The 16579-nt window shown below is 43.4% G+C and overlaps 3 protein-coding genes across 3 annotated transcripts; 1 reads left to right on the plus strand and 2 right to left on the minus strand.

Annotated features, from left to right (window-relative positions):
• Positions 1-104: 104 nt before the first annotated feature.
• On the plus strand, positions 105-8569 carry LOC136652741 (vomeronasal type-2 receptor 26-like). The gene is made up of 5 exons (XM_066629663.1): positions 105-362; positions 2325-2717; positions 4154-4363; positions 6410-6536; positions 7659-8569. Exons 1-5 carry the CDS (start codon positions 105-107, stop codon positions 8567-8569), a joined length of 1899 nt encoding a protein of 632 aa, XP_066485760.1.
• A 1941-nt stretch (positions 8570-10510) lies between these two features.
• LOC136652742 (olfactory receptor 6B1-like) lies at positions 10511-11488 on the minus strand. Its single transcript, XM_066629664.1, has one exon. It carries the CDS (start codon positions 11486-11488, stop codon positions 10511-10513), a length of 978 nt encoding a protein of 325 aa, XP_066485761.1.
• A 3461-nt stretch (positions 11489-14949) lies between these two features.
• LOC136652743 (olfactory receptor 6B1-like) lies at positions 14950-15897 on the minus strand. The gene has a single exon (XM_066629665.1). The coding sequence runs from the start codon at positions 15895-15897 to the stop codon at positions 14950-14952; it is 948 nt and encodes a 315-aa protein (XP_066485762.1).
• Positions 15898-16579: the final 682 nt, after the last annotated feature.

Below are 16579 nucleotides of genomic sequence, written 5' to 3' on the forward strand. Positions count from 1 at the left end.
TTCCACTCACTCATCTCTTGCGACTGCCTCCTCTGCACCTCACCCAAGGTAATTCTCATTGCAGAACTCACCCCGTGTCCAAGCACTACCAGCACATCTTGGCAATGGTGTTTGCTATCAACGAGCTCAACAAAGATCCAGTGCTCTTGCCCAACATCACACTGGGTTTCCGTATATACGATGACAAGGACATTGTAAGGAAAACCTACCAGGCCACCCTGTCTCTGCTCTCCACTCGCAGGCAAATGGTTCCTAACTATAAGTGTGACAGGCAGGACAATCTACTTTCCATCATTGGGAGTTTTGATTCAAAAACCTCGATGCAAATGGCATCCATATTAGGCATTCTTAAGATTTCACAGGTAAGAGGATTCATATAAGGAAAAATGCAAGCCAACACATGAGGAGGGCTGGGAGGTATACAAATGACATTCTCTATTTTTATCCATATTTCACTGATATTGTAAAGTGTGCAAGTGTATTGTATAAAGTGGACAAGGATTTACAATGCCACCAGATTCTTCAAACAGTTAATTTTAAAGCAGACTGCCCCTCTGTGTGTGTACATGTACACGCATGCATGTTTGGATACCCCACCTTATTTGTGGGGATCCATAATCAATCTGTCCTCGTTCTTGTGGCTGCTCCATCATGAAACCGCCTTTGGGATGACCAGAATCTCAGTCGGAGAGTTGTCTTCCTAACTTTATTACTACTAACCTAACTCTACAAAATACTCTCATCAGCTTGTCTCCAATCAGGACTCCCTTTGTCCAGTCCAATCCCAAAAGTCATCATGGCAAATGTTATTGGAGATCTGCAATGACCTTGTACTACTGCATGGTCTATTGGCCAGTTAGACCTAATTCAGGCATCTCTCCGGGTCCTTGAGGGTACATGAGAATGAGGACTTGATTAAGAATATCATCTCCATATTGAAATTAATTCTCTATCCCACACACAAAACTGAAGATTCCCCAAGTTCTTCTCTGCTGAACTATTAAAATCTTTCTAAGGGATCTGGCTCAGTTTGCCCTTATCATTGCATGTGATTTGGGTAGCCTCCGAAAACAGGACTTTTTTGTTTTGGTGCGTGCACCATGAAATACCTTCTCTGTTTTACGACATGTTCTTCTCAATAAACCACCGGAAATTAATCACCAAATTTGCTAGTATCAACACTAATAGAAATCTGTTTTCACTTCCCTCTCAAAGGAATTTAGGGCTGGAGATGAAACATAGTAATCACAAGATTTTCTGCTTTCTAAGGAAAGTAAAAGAGCCATTGTCATTTCATCTTCGGTTCAAAAGCTGTGGCTGCTTTTGGTGTCTAGCACAATGGAGACCAACCTGCAACATGCTACATGCCATTTGAATGCTCTACCTGCCTCTGGCAGTGTCCCTGCTGGGTACAGTGCTTCACACTGTTGAGAGGGAGTGGGGCCAAGTGTCACTTGCCACCAGTGGTGGCTGAACCTGCCATGCTTTGTCGAGTGCCACTGTACCAAACACCCTGTTGCAAAGCCTCCACGTGCAACTGTATGGACTGGCTCAATGCAAAGGTCTCCACCAAGCTGGGGCTAGGGCAGGCTGGTCAGTTGCCAATTGCCTAAGTCAAGTGCAAGGGCAACAAGTACTGCCCCACTATGCCTTGCAGGTGGGTGTCCGGTGGCCTACTGGCCTGTGCTAGCCCTGGCTCAGTGGCGGTATTTGTGCTGAGCCAATCCATGTGGTCAGGTGTAGAGGCTTCACCCAGGTTGCCAATAGAAAGATTGGCTCTGCTGCATGTGCCACTAGTGGCATTTGTGCTGCAGTTTGGCCACCCCTGGTCTAGCACGTAGTGAGGCTGATTTAAATAAACCAACATTTACTTTTAAGATTCTTATGAATGGTACAGACCTTGGGGTTTTGCCATCATTCCTACGTCCCCTTATCCCCATTGACACCAAATGCATTTTTTTGGCTTTACCATCCAGCCTGATTTCTGGGTAACTTGAAAACTTGAAATCTGTTACATGTGCAGAGATTGAATGCAGTGATCAGTGGGAGAACATAACTCAAGGGAGAGGGAAAAGATTTGGGGGGAATGGGAGAGAAGCAACAAGAGATTCCAAGACTGTGGCTGAGTTGTTTTTTCTCTGTAGCTGAACCAAGAGCTAAAGGCAAGGAGTGAGCCCCTTGACAGGCCATGAAATTACTTCCCATTTACTGGGAACTGGAATTACCTCTTGACAGTCCGGCCTTTGGGATGATAACTACATTATAGGGAAAGGCATCACCTTTAGAGATCCGACTTTTAAAAACAAAGGTCTTCTTTCCTTCAGTTTGGTTATGGCTCACTCAATCCTAGCAACAGACTAAAAACCGTATTTCCTTCATTCTACCGGATTGATCCAAATGAAATTCCCCAGTACATGGGATTAGTCTGGCTTCTCTTGCATTTCCAATGGAACTGGATTGGGCTCGTTGCTCCAGATGATGACAATGGGGAAAATTTCATAAAGGACCTGACACCAATGCTTGACCAGAACGACATCTGTGTGGCCTTCACTAAACGATTCAAGAAAGATTTTCTGATCATTCCAGTTGTACAGCTTCCTCCTGATTGGCTGAGTAATGCTGAAGTGATAATTGTCTCAGGGGACTCTTATCTTATGCAGAAATTAGCAGATCAGTTTGGCGTCTTTGAGGAGGTAGACAACCCTGCATCTCAGAAGGTTTGGATTCTAATGTCTCAGTGGCAATTTCTTGCAACAGGACCATTCAATTATTGGTCATATGTAAATGACTTTCATGGTGCTCTCTCTTTCAAAGTCCACATAAGAGATGTGCCAGGATTTCACAGTTTTCTCTCAGCATTGGATCCATACATACCCCAAGGAGATATCTTTCTCCCAAAGTGGTGGCAAGCTGCATTTAAATGTGAGTTTGTAAAATCAGGTTGGTTCATTCCATGGGGCAAGAGAAACTGTACAGGGAAGGAGAAGTTGGAAAACCTACCCTCTCCTGTGTTTGAAATGAGCATGACCGTCCACAGCTACAGTGTCTACAATGCCGTCTATTCTGTGGCACATGCATTACATGCCATATATTCATCAGGATCGAAACATGCAAAGATTAGAGGTGGAAAGAAGCTTCTGGAGGTCCAGCCATGGCAGGTAATCCGATACCTCAGACTTGTAGTTCTTGTATAAAGGACTTGGCAGCCTATTATACTATTGGTGTGTCAAGGAGGAGATTATGGCCATATGTAAATAAAAAGGAGACCAAATGTTGCAATCAAGTATAGCCTCTGTATATTTTGTTCCAAGTTTCCACACTTGCCAGGACTGGCCCATCCATGAGGCCAACTGAAGCAGTCCTCTCAGGTAGCAGACTGGCAGGGGGCAACCCACTTCAGTCCACCCACCTGCCTCCACTGATAGCCCTCCTGCCATTCCTGGGATTGGAAAAGGAAGAGGGGGATCAAAAATGTGGAGGACAGGCTGTTGGACCAGTGGGGCAGAGAATGGAACATAACTAGGTAAGGAGAGCAGCATTTTGACAGGCTGCCTCAAGTGCCAGGAGGTCTTTGCTTTGCCATGACACTTGCCCACCTTTGGAAGTTCTGGAGACAGCCCACATAGGAGGTGTCTTCTCACTATTTTTTAAAATATTGAACAGAAGGATCCTTTGTTATTAAACTAAACAAAGGACTACAGGGAAAAAAGTATTTCCTCATGGGATAGACATCATAGTGGGCCACCAGACCCTCACATGTTCATGATGGCACTAAAGTAATTGCATCCTGAGTGATTGTGTCCTGGTCAAATGCATTCCGGTCATCAATATTCATGGGTTTTTTTGTATGTCCTGGTCAATTGCATCCCAATATAACTCAGGAATAAACTATAATTGGGCAACAAACCCAAGCTCTAAGCCTCTAAGCCTTTAAGACTAACCTAAGCCTCTAACCCTACTTTGAGTTTAAAAAGTAAAAAAAAATGCATCTAATATAAATATATATATTGGGACACAAATGTCCAAGACGCAAAAAGAATGGACACAAATGTCTAGAACTGGGATGCACTTGACTGGGACACAGTTGTCAAGGATGCAGTGGCCCTGTCGCTGTTCATAACCAGTCATCATATTCTCTAAATATCTTCTTCAGATTCATGCCACTTTGAGGAACATTCGGTTCAACAACAGTGCTGGAGAAGAAATCGTTTTTAATGAAAACAGTGAAAGATCTGCTACCTATGATATCCTGAACTGGATCCTCTTCCCCAATAGATCATTCTCCCATGTGAAAGTTGGAAGGCTTGATGCCAGGGACCAAGTGTTCATTATTAACGCAGATGAAATTGTGTGGCCTACCCAGGTGGGGACATGATGGATCATGGGGTTCAACATGTTCTCATTATAACATAAGAACATAAAGAGAGTCCAGCTGACTCAGGCCTAAGTTCCATCTAGCAACTTGTTTCCCACACTTGTCAGACCAGATTTCTCGGGGAAGCCACACTTCAGGAGATGGTCATATCTCTTTTCTGCTGCTGTTCCCTTGCACACTCACAATCAGTGTGCAGTTGTGTGCCTGCCATAGACTGAGATGGGGCAGATTCCCCAGGCGCTGGCCGCTAGGACCCCGTGGAAGCTGACGGGGGCAGAAACTGTGCTTCTGGTTTGTCGGAAGCAAAGTTTATAGGGCCGGGGAACCTCACAGAGGTTTCCCCGGCATGGGCTGCGGTTGTGTGAGGCTCCATGAGCCTCTGGTGAGTAGGGGGGGGAGATTTCTGTGCAGGGGGGGCGGCGATAGCCCGCGGGGAGGCACCATCGTGGAGCTTTGCCCCGGGCGCAGGGCTGCAGAGGTCCACAGCTGTCAGTGTGTAATTCGTATTCAGAGTCATATGATGTTTGAACCTGAAGGTAGTATACAACCATCATGACTTCTAACCATTCATAGAACTGTCTTGTGGGAATTTGTCAAATCCCCATTTAAGTTCATCTAAGCTAGAGGTCATCACCACTTCCTGTGGTAACAACCACAGACTGGTTGTACATTGTCTGATGAAGTACCTCCTTTTGACCCAGCTAACTCTTCTGCCAGCCAGTTTCATTGGAAGACTTCTACTGCAAGAGCTGCAGAATAACATCTCTGAAATTGTGTATAATTTTACAGATCTTAATCATTTTTCTTCTTGCTTGTATATGTACATAGATTTCATCTTTCTCAACTGAGTAGCCATTCCAACATGTGGAAAGAACCCTGTTGTGTTACTCCAACTTGTTTTATTTGTATTCATGGAACACATACCTTGTATGCACAGGGTTCAGACTCAATCCTCAATATCTTCAGTTAAAGGATCTTGGTTGAAGAGCTTAGGGCCCAATCCTATCCAATTTTCCAGTGCCGGTGCTGCTGTGCCTATGGGGTATGCACTGCTTGCTATGTTGGCGAGGCAGTCTTGGAGGACTCCTCAAGGTATGGGAACGTTTTTTCCCTTACGTTGGGGCTGCATTATGGCTGCCCCAAGCAGGAAAGTTGGATAGGATTGGTCCCTTAGAATGGTGTTTCTCTGACATGAAGTACCACTGCCAGTCCCAGCAAATATGATGCTTGGTGGTCTAATACCTTATGAAGAAATTCCTTTCATTTGAGAAATGTCTGCAGCTCATTGCTACAGCACATGGTTTGCATGCATGCAAGGTCCTAGTTCACTTCTACAGTTAAAAGAGTCCAAGGTAGCAGAGCTGAGAAAGTCTGGGAAGCAGCGGCCAATTCACAACCCAATCCTAAGCTGCCTGGTGCCCAGAGGAGCAGCGGCGCCAAAATAGCTACTGCTGCATGCTATGGGTGCTGCGGCAGCCACCAGTCTCCTCAGGGGAAGGGGACATTCATCTCCTTCCTCCAGGTAAGGGCACAGGCCCTTCAATGGGTCTCCCCCACTCTGTGTCAGCAATTTTGCCAGCGCAGACTGGAGGAGTTCTGTGTCAGGCTTTTCAGCCCGACACGGAGCATTGGATCTGGCAGAGCAGAGCTCCACCGGTCCCATCCCCTCCCGACTACCCGCCCTGCACTCCCCTCCCCTCTCCCCACCCCAGAATGCCTATCCCTACCATGACAAACCTTACCACCACCTGGAGCTCTTCCCTTGTTCCGGGAGGTGTCTGTCTGGCTCTGGGCTCAGTGCTGACTGGCGCTGGGCCAGCACCGGCAGTCCGTACAAAGAGGGTGCCATAAAGGTGCTTTACAGCATGTTTACGACACCCACAGTTGGCACTAAAGAGCTCAGGATTGGGCTCTCAGGGACTTTAATGGGCCAGATGGTTGCAAGGTTTTATCTAGTCTAGGATAGTTTTAAGTGGCACAAGACACAAACACAGAAATGAGATAAAATCTGTGTGTTTCCCACTTTGTTTTTAGATGGTACCCTTTGCTAGATGTGTGGAAAGATGCCCACCAGGACACAGGAGAAATGTTCCAGAGGGCAAGCCTGTTTGCTGTTATAAATGTGTCCGTTGTCCAGAAGGAACGTATTCTAGCCAGTCAGGTAGTTGAAACCTTTTTAATCCACTTTGCAGTGCAGTAGTTGAAGGTGGTCAACTAGAAACAAGAGGATTTCCCTGTTCTGTTCCTCAATTATACTGTGACATGTTTTTTTCATATGCCCAATTCCTCCTTTCTCCTGAAGTAGGAGCGGTTTCTAAACCTAAGAATGGATATGTGTCATGTACAGTTGGCTATGGGTTTTGGTTCCTGAAGTTCATTTCCATCTTTCCAATTCATAAAAAATATTACTGATGTAGATAAGTGCACTGGTAAAATATTGCAAAATAGCATATTTGATGCCATTGGCACATAATGACATAGCTGCAATTGCACAGAGAAATGCAGAACAAGGGTCTCTGGTATCATATCAGGTGGTGTCCGATATCAGTACAGGTTCTGCTTTCCTATAAAATTTTTTAAGTGCATCTTCCTAGTTTCAGTCATGTTGGCAGTGGAGTTGTAGGGTTTGGGGTCACAGCTTAGAAAGCTGATGAAGGGAGGTGTTTGAGTAGTCTTTCCCATACTCAGAGCATGACAGGCAACCCAATCCTACTGAGGGCTTGTAGTGGCAGATTTTGTGATCCGCTGCCTTAAGTCCTAGTCTCATGTGGCAACAAGCAAGCAACTGTATGCACTGTGGGATTGCTGGTGCAAATAACCAAAGGGCCCACACATGCACCAAAGGCTTGCCCAGGCCGTGCCGGAGCAGGTAAGATGGTGGAGGATGGGTGTCAAGGGTGATTTGTAGGAGAATTGGGGGTGGATTGGAGCACAGATTGGGGCAAACAGGGGGTGGTTCATGGGCAGGAGGAGGTGGATGTCAGCAACAGTTGCACACACTGGAATCCCATCCCTCTTTTCTCAGCTCAACACACACCCTGAGGTTTCAATGTATGCAACTCACGGGTGGTGCTCTTGGATTTTCAATGGTGAAGCACGGATTGTTCCATACTCTTGGGAATGTAATTCCAAGTGGTAGAGAAGACACAGTTAGAGATAGTGGTGGCAGCGGCAGTTCACCTTGTAGGGTGCTGAATCAATCTTTTTTCCCCATGGGTTGTGGGCTGATCTGACCACCACAAAAATAACATATCCCTCCTTCATTAGTGGTTTTATTTTTCAGATGCAGTTCACTGTGTCCAGTGCCCAGAAGATCAGTACCCAAACAGGAACCAAGATCAGTGTCTCCCCAAGGATGTCAACTTCCTTTCGTATGAAAATATCTTGGGATCTATTTTAGTTTCTCTTGCTCTTTCCCTGTCTCTGATCACATCTCTGATCCTAAAAATATTCGTTCAACACCAGAACACTCCAATTGTCAAAGCTAACAACCGAAACCTCACCTACATCCTCCTCATTTCTCTCTTGCTTTCCTTTCTCTGCCCCTTGCTCTTCATTGGTCAACCTAGAAAGGTCACCTGCCTTCTCCGACAAACTGCTTTTGGAATCATCTTCTCTGTGGCTGTTTCTTGTGTGTTGGCAAAAACAGTCACAGTAGTTCTGGCTTTCCTGGCCACCAAACCAGGAAACATGATAAGGAGAATACTGAAGAGACAACCAGCAAACTCTGTGGTTCTGTTCTGCCCCCTCATCCAAGCTGTAATCTGTGCTATCTGGCTGGTAACCTCTCCCCCATTCCCAAACTTAGATTTCCATTCTCTGGCCAGAGAGGTCATTGTAGAATGCAATGAAGGATCCGTCATAATGTTTTATGTCGTCTTGGGTTACATGGGCTTTCTGGCCCTTATCAGCTTTGTGGTGGCTTTCTTAGCTAGGAAACTGCCTGACAGCTTTAACGAAGCCAAGTTTATCACCTTTAGCATGCTGGTGTTTTGCAGTGTTTGGGTTTCCTTTGTCCCCACCTACCTGAGTGTCAAGGGGAAATTCATGGTGGCCCTGGAGGTCTTCTCCATCTTGGCCTCTGGAGCTGGTCTGCTGGGTTGCATTTTTTTCCCCAAATGTTACATTATTCTTCTGAAGCCTAATCTCAACAGCAGAAATAATCTAATTAGAAGAATGAATCAGGGAACATAAATGCTTGGAATACACTGTTTGTTCAATTATCTATCCAGAAATATATATCCAGAAATATATATCTATCCAGGCATTTAAAAAAAATAAGATTACACATTACATGAGCTTTCAGTTTTTACTTGCACTCTAAAAAGCATAGAAATTGGAAATTTAGAAGATCACATTATATTTATCATAAACCAGTGATTCTCAAACTTTTTAACCCAGGACCCAGATTTAGAATGATAATCTGTCAGGACCCACCAGAAGTGATGTCATCAACGTGGAAGTGATGTCATGGCCGAAAGTGACATCATCAAGCCGGAAAATTTTTTTAAAATCCTAGACTGCAATCCTATCCACACTTACCCAGGAGTAAGCCCCATTGACTCTTGTTGTTGAAAGCATATGCATTGTAGCCTGTTAAAAGTACAGATCTCCCCAAATGCAGTCCCATACCATGTTATCATCAAGTCTAATTTACTAAAATAAAATATTGAAATGAATGGAGACCCACCTGGAATTTGGTCATGACCCACCTAGTGGATCCTGACCCACAGTTTGAGAAACAGTGATGTAAGCAATAAAGACACTGTATAAGACATGTATCATGATGACTTTCTAAATGAGTCTCCCAATTGATGAATGTGCACAGTACTTCCTCCAAACTCACCTACTGTAATAAAGCTGTTTACACTGCAAAATAAATAGATAAATAATTCATACATCTTTGCCCATACACTTCAATCTGCATTTGAGGCCTTGTTTCAGGCTCCACCTTTCAATGAAACAATACTGAAGGAAATGAGGGACAAGGACTTTAGGTACAAGCACTGCAGAACTCTCTGCCAGCCCAATCCTAACCAACTTTCCAGCACCAATGCAGCCCTACCACCAGGGCACACACTACATTCTGTGGTTGAGGTTAAGTCACGGAGGCCTCCTCAAGGTAAAGATATGTTTGTTCCCTTACCTTGGGGCTGCATTGGCACTAGAAAGTTGGTTAGGATTGGGCTGTGACCTGGGGAATATAAATGGTTTTTAAACTTGCTTTTAACAGTGAGAGGAAACTTTTTATTTCAGTTAACCTTCTGTTTTTGATGTTACCTTTAAAAAAAGAAGAAGCTGGCATTAAGATCTACTTGTAAAGATCTGTTTAAAGCTCATTTTCTATGATGTTGTTAATTGTAGTGTTTGTTGCACTGGTAGCCCCTATAGGAGTGGAAGGTCAGGACAGGAAGTTTCAAAAATAAATAGTAATAAAGCTTCAGGAGACTGTTTGATCTGGGAGACTGCAGTTCTGCAGAATCTTTAAATAACTAAAAAAGTGAATGTATTTCCTGGAATGCAGCTTGTTAAGAAGCAGACTGGCAATGGGCCTTAGCTTCACTGGAATGTGCATGAGAGAGAAAATAATATAGACACAGAAAGATTCATTGCTCTCTTTCCTTGCAACTGAGTGAAATATTTTTCTGCACATTGATTATACAGTGGATTATACAGTCATATCCATGTGCTCCACATCCACAGGTTAATCAATCATGGATTGAAAATGCATTTTATAAAATTCAGATACCCTGTTGCAGACTTGTATGCCTCGTGCCCACCAATTTACGCAAGTATAGGCAATTTTAATATGTGTTGGCAATTAATGCAAGTTCAGGCAACGTATGCAGTTTGCGCAAATTAATACAATTTATGCAAATTTATGCAGTTTACATACACGCCATTTTGTCAGTGACATCTGCGGATTTTGGTATCTGTGTGGGATTCTAGAACTAAACCCCTACAGATACAGAGGGCCGACTGTAATTTTGGAAAAGCAAGATAAAGTCATGGTGCGGGTGGGCTGGATTCAGTCTTAGGGCCACCAGTTGACTATCCCAGATCTATTAGATAATTATAAATACACAGAATACAGATTCATAAATGCAGCACCTTTCCTACTGTAACTGAAAACTTTTATGAAAAACAATGCCTTCCTAGAAAATGAAACAATTGAGAGGTGAGCCTACACAGAGCCTCCTTTACTTCTCTGTTTCTCAAGCAGTATACAGCAGGATTGACCACGGGGGTTAAAACTGTATAAAAGACAGAAAAGACTTTGTTGAGATCTTTCAGTGTGTTGGTTTTGGGAAACATGTACACAATGACAAGGGTTCCATAGAAAACAGTAACTACAGTGAGATGGGATGAGCATGTGGAAAAGGCCTTCTGCTTTCCAGTTTGAGATGGAATTCTCAGGATGGTAGTGATGATAGAACTATAAGACATCAAGGTCAAAAGGAATGGAGCAAAAGCTATCAGGGAAGAGAGGATAAAAGCCATTAATTCCATCTGACGGGTGTCACCACAGGCAAGCTTTATCACAGGAGTAAAATCACAGAAGAAATGGTCAAGAATATGAGGTCCACAGAACGTTAACTGGGACATCAAGTATGTTGTTATGGAGTTAAGCAGGAAACAGCTCATACATGATCCCATCATAAGCTGTATGCAAAGCGCGCCATTCATTAAGACTGAATAGTGAAGAGGCCTGCAAATGGCTAAATACCGATCATAAGACATAATAGCCAGCAGATAACATTCTGAGCCCACCAGAGAGCCAAAAAAATAATATTGTATAAAACAGCCCCAAAGAGGAATGGTCCTTTCTCCAGTCAGGAAACTGCTGAGCATTCTTGGTAGGATGGTTGAGCTGTAGAAGGTCTCCAAGCATGAAAGGTTCCCCAAGAAGAAATACATGGGGGTATGAAGGTGATGATCATACACAATAAGACCAACTATGAGAAGGTTCCCAGCCATAGTCACCACATAGATCAGGAGAAATACCACAAAGAGGAGCATCCAAAGTCCTGGAAGATCACTGAAGCCCAAGAGAATGAATTCTCTGATGTCTGTTTGGTTTGTCCATTCTTGGGTTTCCACTGCATTTGTCATGTTGAAATGATGGAAACACAAACATGGAATTAAACATAGCACATTTCTTTAAAGCAAAGCTATCAATGGATCCTCATCATGGATGAGATCTGTAAGAAATATTGCAAATTAAATGGTGAGGTCAAAGAATTATTCTTACACCACAGGAATTTTGAATCCTGCATTTAAGGTGCCTTGCCAGTTTGTTATAGGACCGTTACTAGAGTTGTCACTAAAACAACATTCAAAGGGATTCTGCGGTTCCAAGCCTGGGCAAAATGTCTGAGAAATTGTGGGGTCAGCCCAAACAGTTTTGCTCCACCTTGTGACAACTCAGGTGGTCCATGCCTCTCTAAATTGTCTCTCAGTTTCGCCTAAAGCAAATTCAGGAGGTTCCTTATAGGAAAACAAATCTGAAACATTTTGAAGGAAGGCAAAGTACACAAGACAGTTTGAAGGAGATTGTGTATATAGAGGTGTAGGTGATGAATGCAGAAATGAAAAACAGTCCAATTCCATTCAATACTTAGTTCCATTCCATTCATACATTGCAATATAGTATGAGAAAGACCCCTTCCTCAACAATCATCATCCATTTGTCCCCCAACAAAAATGTGTTAACATGCATTACTCAAAATAATGCTACCTTTATGTCCAATGAGGTGAAGGTACAGTTTCTTCTATTGTAATTTTCAGAATTTGGCCAGAGGACCCAAACTTCTTCAGCCTCCCTGCTGTTCTTGAAGAACTTGATTTTTGTGGGTATGGCATCCTTATAGTGTTGGAAGAAACTGTGGTGCATTCAATACCCAAAACTGCCTTAAATGTTTGCAAAACAGCCCATTGTTCCAATTATATACCTTATACATTGAAATGATGCCTCATATGCAAGGTGTCCAAGGAATTAATTACATACTTTTTGCTAATTGAAAGCTGTGACTATGATAAATTGGGGGGGGGTATATTTTCCTCCCCATCCTCTAAGTTAGAAACACTGTTTTTTAAAATGAACTCACTGCTTGGAATTTTTAATTTATTAAGGAAAAAAATGTGTACTAAAATGGCATTTATTTTCTACTCAGCACGCAAGCAGACAATGAACATTGAATGACTTTAAAATGAATCCCCCATAATAAGGGGGATTGTATGATAGTTTGGGAATTTTCAAGTCAAAAAGTCATTCTAATTTTAAAAATATATTGAGCATGTTATGAAAGCGTGAAGCTAAAAAGCATAGTACAGGTCAGTCCTCCTTATCTCCAGGTTCAGGACCTGTGGATCTGACCCAATGCAAGCCCCAACCCATGTCAGGAGGGCATGGCCTTCCTGGGTCTCTGATCACCTCCTGGATGTAGGTGGTGGCCCCCATCTGATAATGTAATTATCTGTGGGGTTTGGTATCCACTGGGGCTGGGTGGGAATGGACCCCCATGGATATCAAGATCCAATGGTATAACCTGAAAAAAAAACCCAGTCTAATAAACATTTCACATTTTTGAATAATCAAGGATTTCAGAACCAGGAACATTATTATCAAAAAAAATTGAATGAATACAAGTTGAGCCTCATTATTCGCGGGGGTTCAGTTCCCAGAACTCTTGGATGGAAAAAAATCGTACTATAGCAAATCAATTTAAAAAACAAAGTCGCATTGCTCAGGTGATTTAAGAACAGCCTTGCTGACCTTCGTGATGTTAAGACAGAGTCATTAAGACAACAATCCAACCATCAGTCTCTCACCAAGCACTTTAGAAAGGATTATCTTTCTTTCACATGTTCAGGGAGAAGGGAGGGGGTCGCTTGGAGAGAGAATGATGGATGGATTGCCAGGGGGCTGCCCTCTAACTATTGTAAAGGACTGTTTTCCTTTAATTTGAAGGCCCCTTCTCATCCTGTTGAAATAAAAATCTCTACAACAGTAAGAAAAGTATTTTAATAGGGTGAATTTTCCCCTTCTCCAGGGATCAGCACATTCCTTCTCATTTGCAGTGGCCATTTGTGTTGAGACAAATTCATGTATAAAAAATCAGTGTATAGCAAGGTTGAACCTGTAATGTACAAAGATCAATAGGCAAAATATTAAGGCACTATTCAGTATCACCCCTATTAGTTCTTCTGAACAGGAAAGGCTGGGCTTCATGGCCTTTGAATGAACAAGTAAATAAATATCTAAAAGAATTTTATTGCCTGCATGAAAAAAGGCCATGGATGTCTGCATTTAACATGGATTGAATCCCACTTCATATTAACCATGTGTGATATGGCTGTTCCTTGTAAAATAGGTCTCCATGTATGGACCACTCATTTTGTCAAATTATTTACACAGGAAGATTGAGGACAAAAATCTTGCCCCCTGCCCCCTCCTGGGTCCAATCTGCTCTCTCCCCTGCCCTATCACTGCCCCATTCCACCCACCTTGTTCTCCCCCTTCCTGCCTCCATCAAACCTCCCAATGCTCGCTTACCTGGGCCAGTGGATCTTCAGTCACCTGCCAGCACTTAGGAGGTTGGCCCAGTCTCCCTGCAAGCAGGCCTGCAGCACCGTCTGGCAGAGGCTGCTTTGCAACTTCAGGAAAGCAGCCTCTGCCAGAGCAATGCTAGTTATGTCAGTGGCTGTGGGGAAAGGATTGGGCCATAATATTACACCGTATGCCTCAAATGATGTTAAAATCAAACACGGGAAATCTAGAGAACAGGAAGTGATGTAAGCTTTGTTGTTAGTCAGCAATGTTTCAGTAGTAGGGACTCAGCTGGCTATTTGGCTTGTGTTTAGAGAATGGGGTGGCAACATGGGTGGGAGAAAGGTAGATTAACTCCAGGAAGCAGGCAGGTTTGGGGCAGTGGTGGCCACTGAATCCTAGCCCCCTTCTCTGGTCTGAACCTGTAGCCCTGGTCCACTCAGACATGCACCAGTGATGTTGTTAGTGCAAGTCTGAGTAGACCCCTCCGCACTGCAGAGGCTTGCCCCTGCATAAGAGAATGTTAGTTCCCTTGTGCAGTGGTGACCTCCCAGACTCCTGCTCCCTTGCAGGATCAAGTGTGAGACTTTTTGGCATGCCTGCATACATTGAGGAATTTCATAGGACTGGGCCCTAGATTACTTTGGAAAGCTTCAACGCACGTAAGCACTCCTGCTCACTGAAGGAGAAGTCTGGGAGCTCAGCTCCTCCTCACCTACACCCTTGGTAACTAGTGTTACTTCGTAATTAGTGTTAGTGTTAAAGATTAATTACTTGTCTTTAGAAGCAGCATTTGATCATGACAGTCATAGCTGCAACACTAAATACAGTTGTCTTGGTCTGCCACTGTCCAGAACAGGAGCTGATGCACCATATGCTTTCTGAAGTTAAAGCTCATTGGCTTTCATCTATGGAAATGAAAAAAATGTTCAATTAACTGGTCACCACAGTGCATTTGAAATATCATTTTAATGTTTGTTCCAATGTGAAGAGAAAGTAAAAGAAAAGGCAAAGAAGCTTGATGTTATGCTTTACCCATAGAATGTTTGATAGCTTTGCGCAAAGCTTGCTTAATGTCTTGATTTCTCAGGCTGTATACAAAAGGATTCACCAAGGGTGTCAAGACAGTGTAGAAGACGGAGAAGACCTTGTTAAGGTCCCTGAGTGTGCTGTTTTTAGGTAGCACATACACAACGACGATAGTCCCATAAAAGAGTGTAACCACAATGAGATGTGAAGAGCAGATAGAAAATGCTTTCTTCCTCCCTGTAGAGGATGGGATCCTTAGAATTGTCTCTATGATGTAACCGTAAGAGATGAGGGTTAAAAGGAAAGGCAGCAATCCAAACAGAGACGATAGTATAAAGATCAATAACTGGATCTTCAGGGTGTTGCTGCAGGAAAGTCGGAGCAGTGGCGTAAAATCACAGAAGAAATGGTCAATAACGTTGGGCCCACAGAATATAAGGTGTGTCATGAAATAGGTGGTGACAGAGTTAACCAGGAACCCAACAATCCAAGAGCCACCTGCAAGCTGCAGGCAGGATCTGACGTCCATGAGGGTTACATAATGCAGCGGCTTGCATATTGCTAGATATCGATCGTATGACATAGCAGCTAGGAGATAGCATTCCGCGGTAGCTAAGCACCCAAAGAAATATAATTGTATGAAACATGAATTCACCAGTATAGACCGGTTCCCAGTTAGGAGACTGTCTAGCATCCTGGGCAAAATGGTTGAGATATAACATGTCTCCATGCAAGATAAATGTCCTAGGAAGAAGTACATGGGAGTGTGAAGGTGTTGATTAGCTACAACCAAGCTGATAATCAGAAGGTTGCCAGCCATGGTCACAGTGTAGATCATGAGAAACCCCAGGAAAAGAACCAGCTGAAATTTATGAATATTCCCAAACCCCAAGAGGATGAATTCTTTGACCTCAGTTTGATTAGTCCATGCTGTATTATCCATGGATTGATCTTCAGTGTTGAGAAAGGAACTGCAAAATGCAATAAGTAGGAATTTTATTTTTTTTACAAATAGCATTTAATGCAGATTTGTGCTGTTTGTGTGTGTGTGTGTGTGTGAGTGAGTGAGTGAGAGAGAGAGAGAGAGAGAGAGAGAGAGAGAGAGAGAGAGAGAGAGAGAGATATCCTGGCAGAGATCAGGATCCTGGCAGAAGTGCCTGGATGTAGCATGTGACGTGCAACATCATCATACTGACAGACGTCACCAGTGAGCTCTACAAGTCTACCAGTGCACTTACTGGTGGCGGTGCCCAGTCGCCGGTGGCAAAGATACTGTCCATTGGCACCAAGTAAGGCAGTGGTAAGGCTATTATTATTATTATTATTATTATTATTATTATTAGAATACTTATAGTGGTAGGGGTAGATGGGGAGGAAGTGTGAGGAACGGGGGTATTTCTTGGAGGAGAGGAGGAAAACCTGGGGGTGGGAAGGAGGCAGGAGGGGGTGAATCTGGTGGCAATTGCACCCATCTGATCTTATCCCTCATTTAGCAAAAGTCTCTGCCTTTTTTCTCGCCCAAGCAGACACATAGGAGGCCCCAGGGGCTTATGTGGAAATAAGTACAAATAGTCAACTACATGCCACCTAAATAATTATGGAAATGCCATATGTTCTGAAACATT

Source organism: Tiliqua scincoides, chromosome 5, assembly GCF_035046505.1.
Source record: "Tiliqua scincoides isolate rTilSci1 chromosome 5, rTilSci1.hap2, whole genome shotgun sequence".
Classification (NCBI taxonomy): domain Eukaryota; kingdom Metazoa; phylum Chordata; class Lepidosauria; order Squamata; family Scincidae; genus Tiliqua; species Tiliqua scincoides.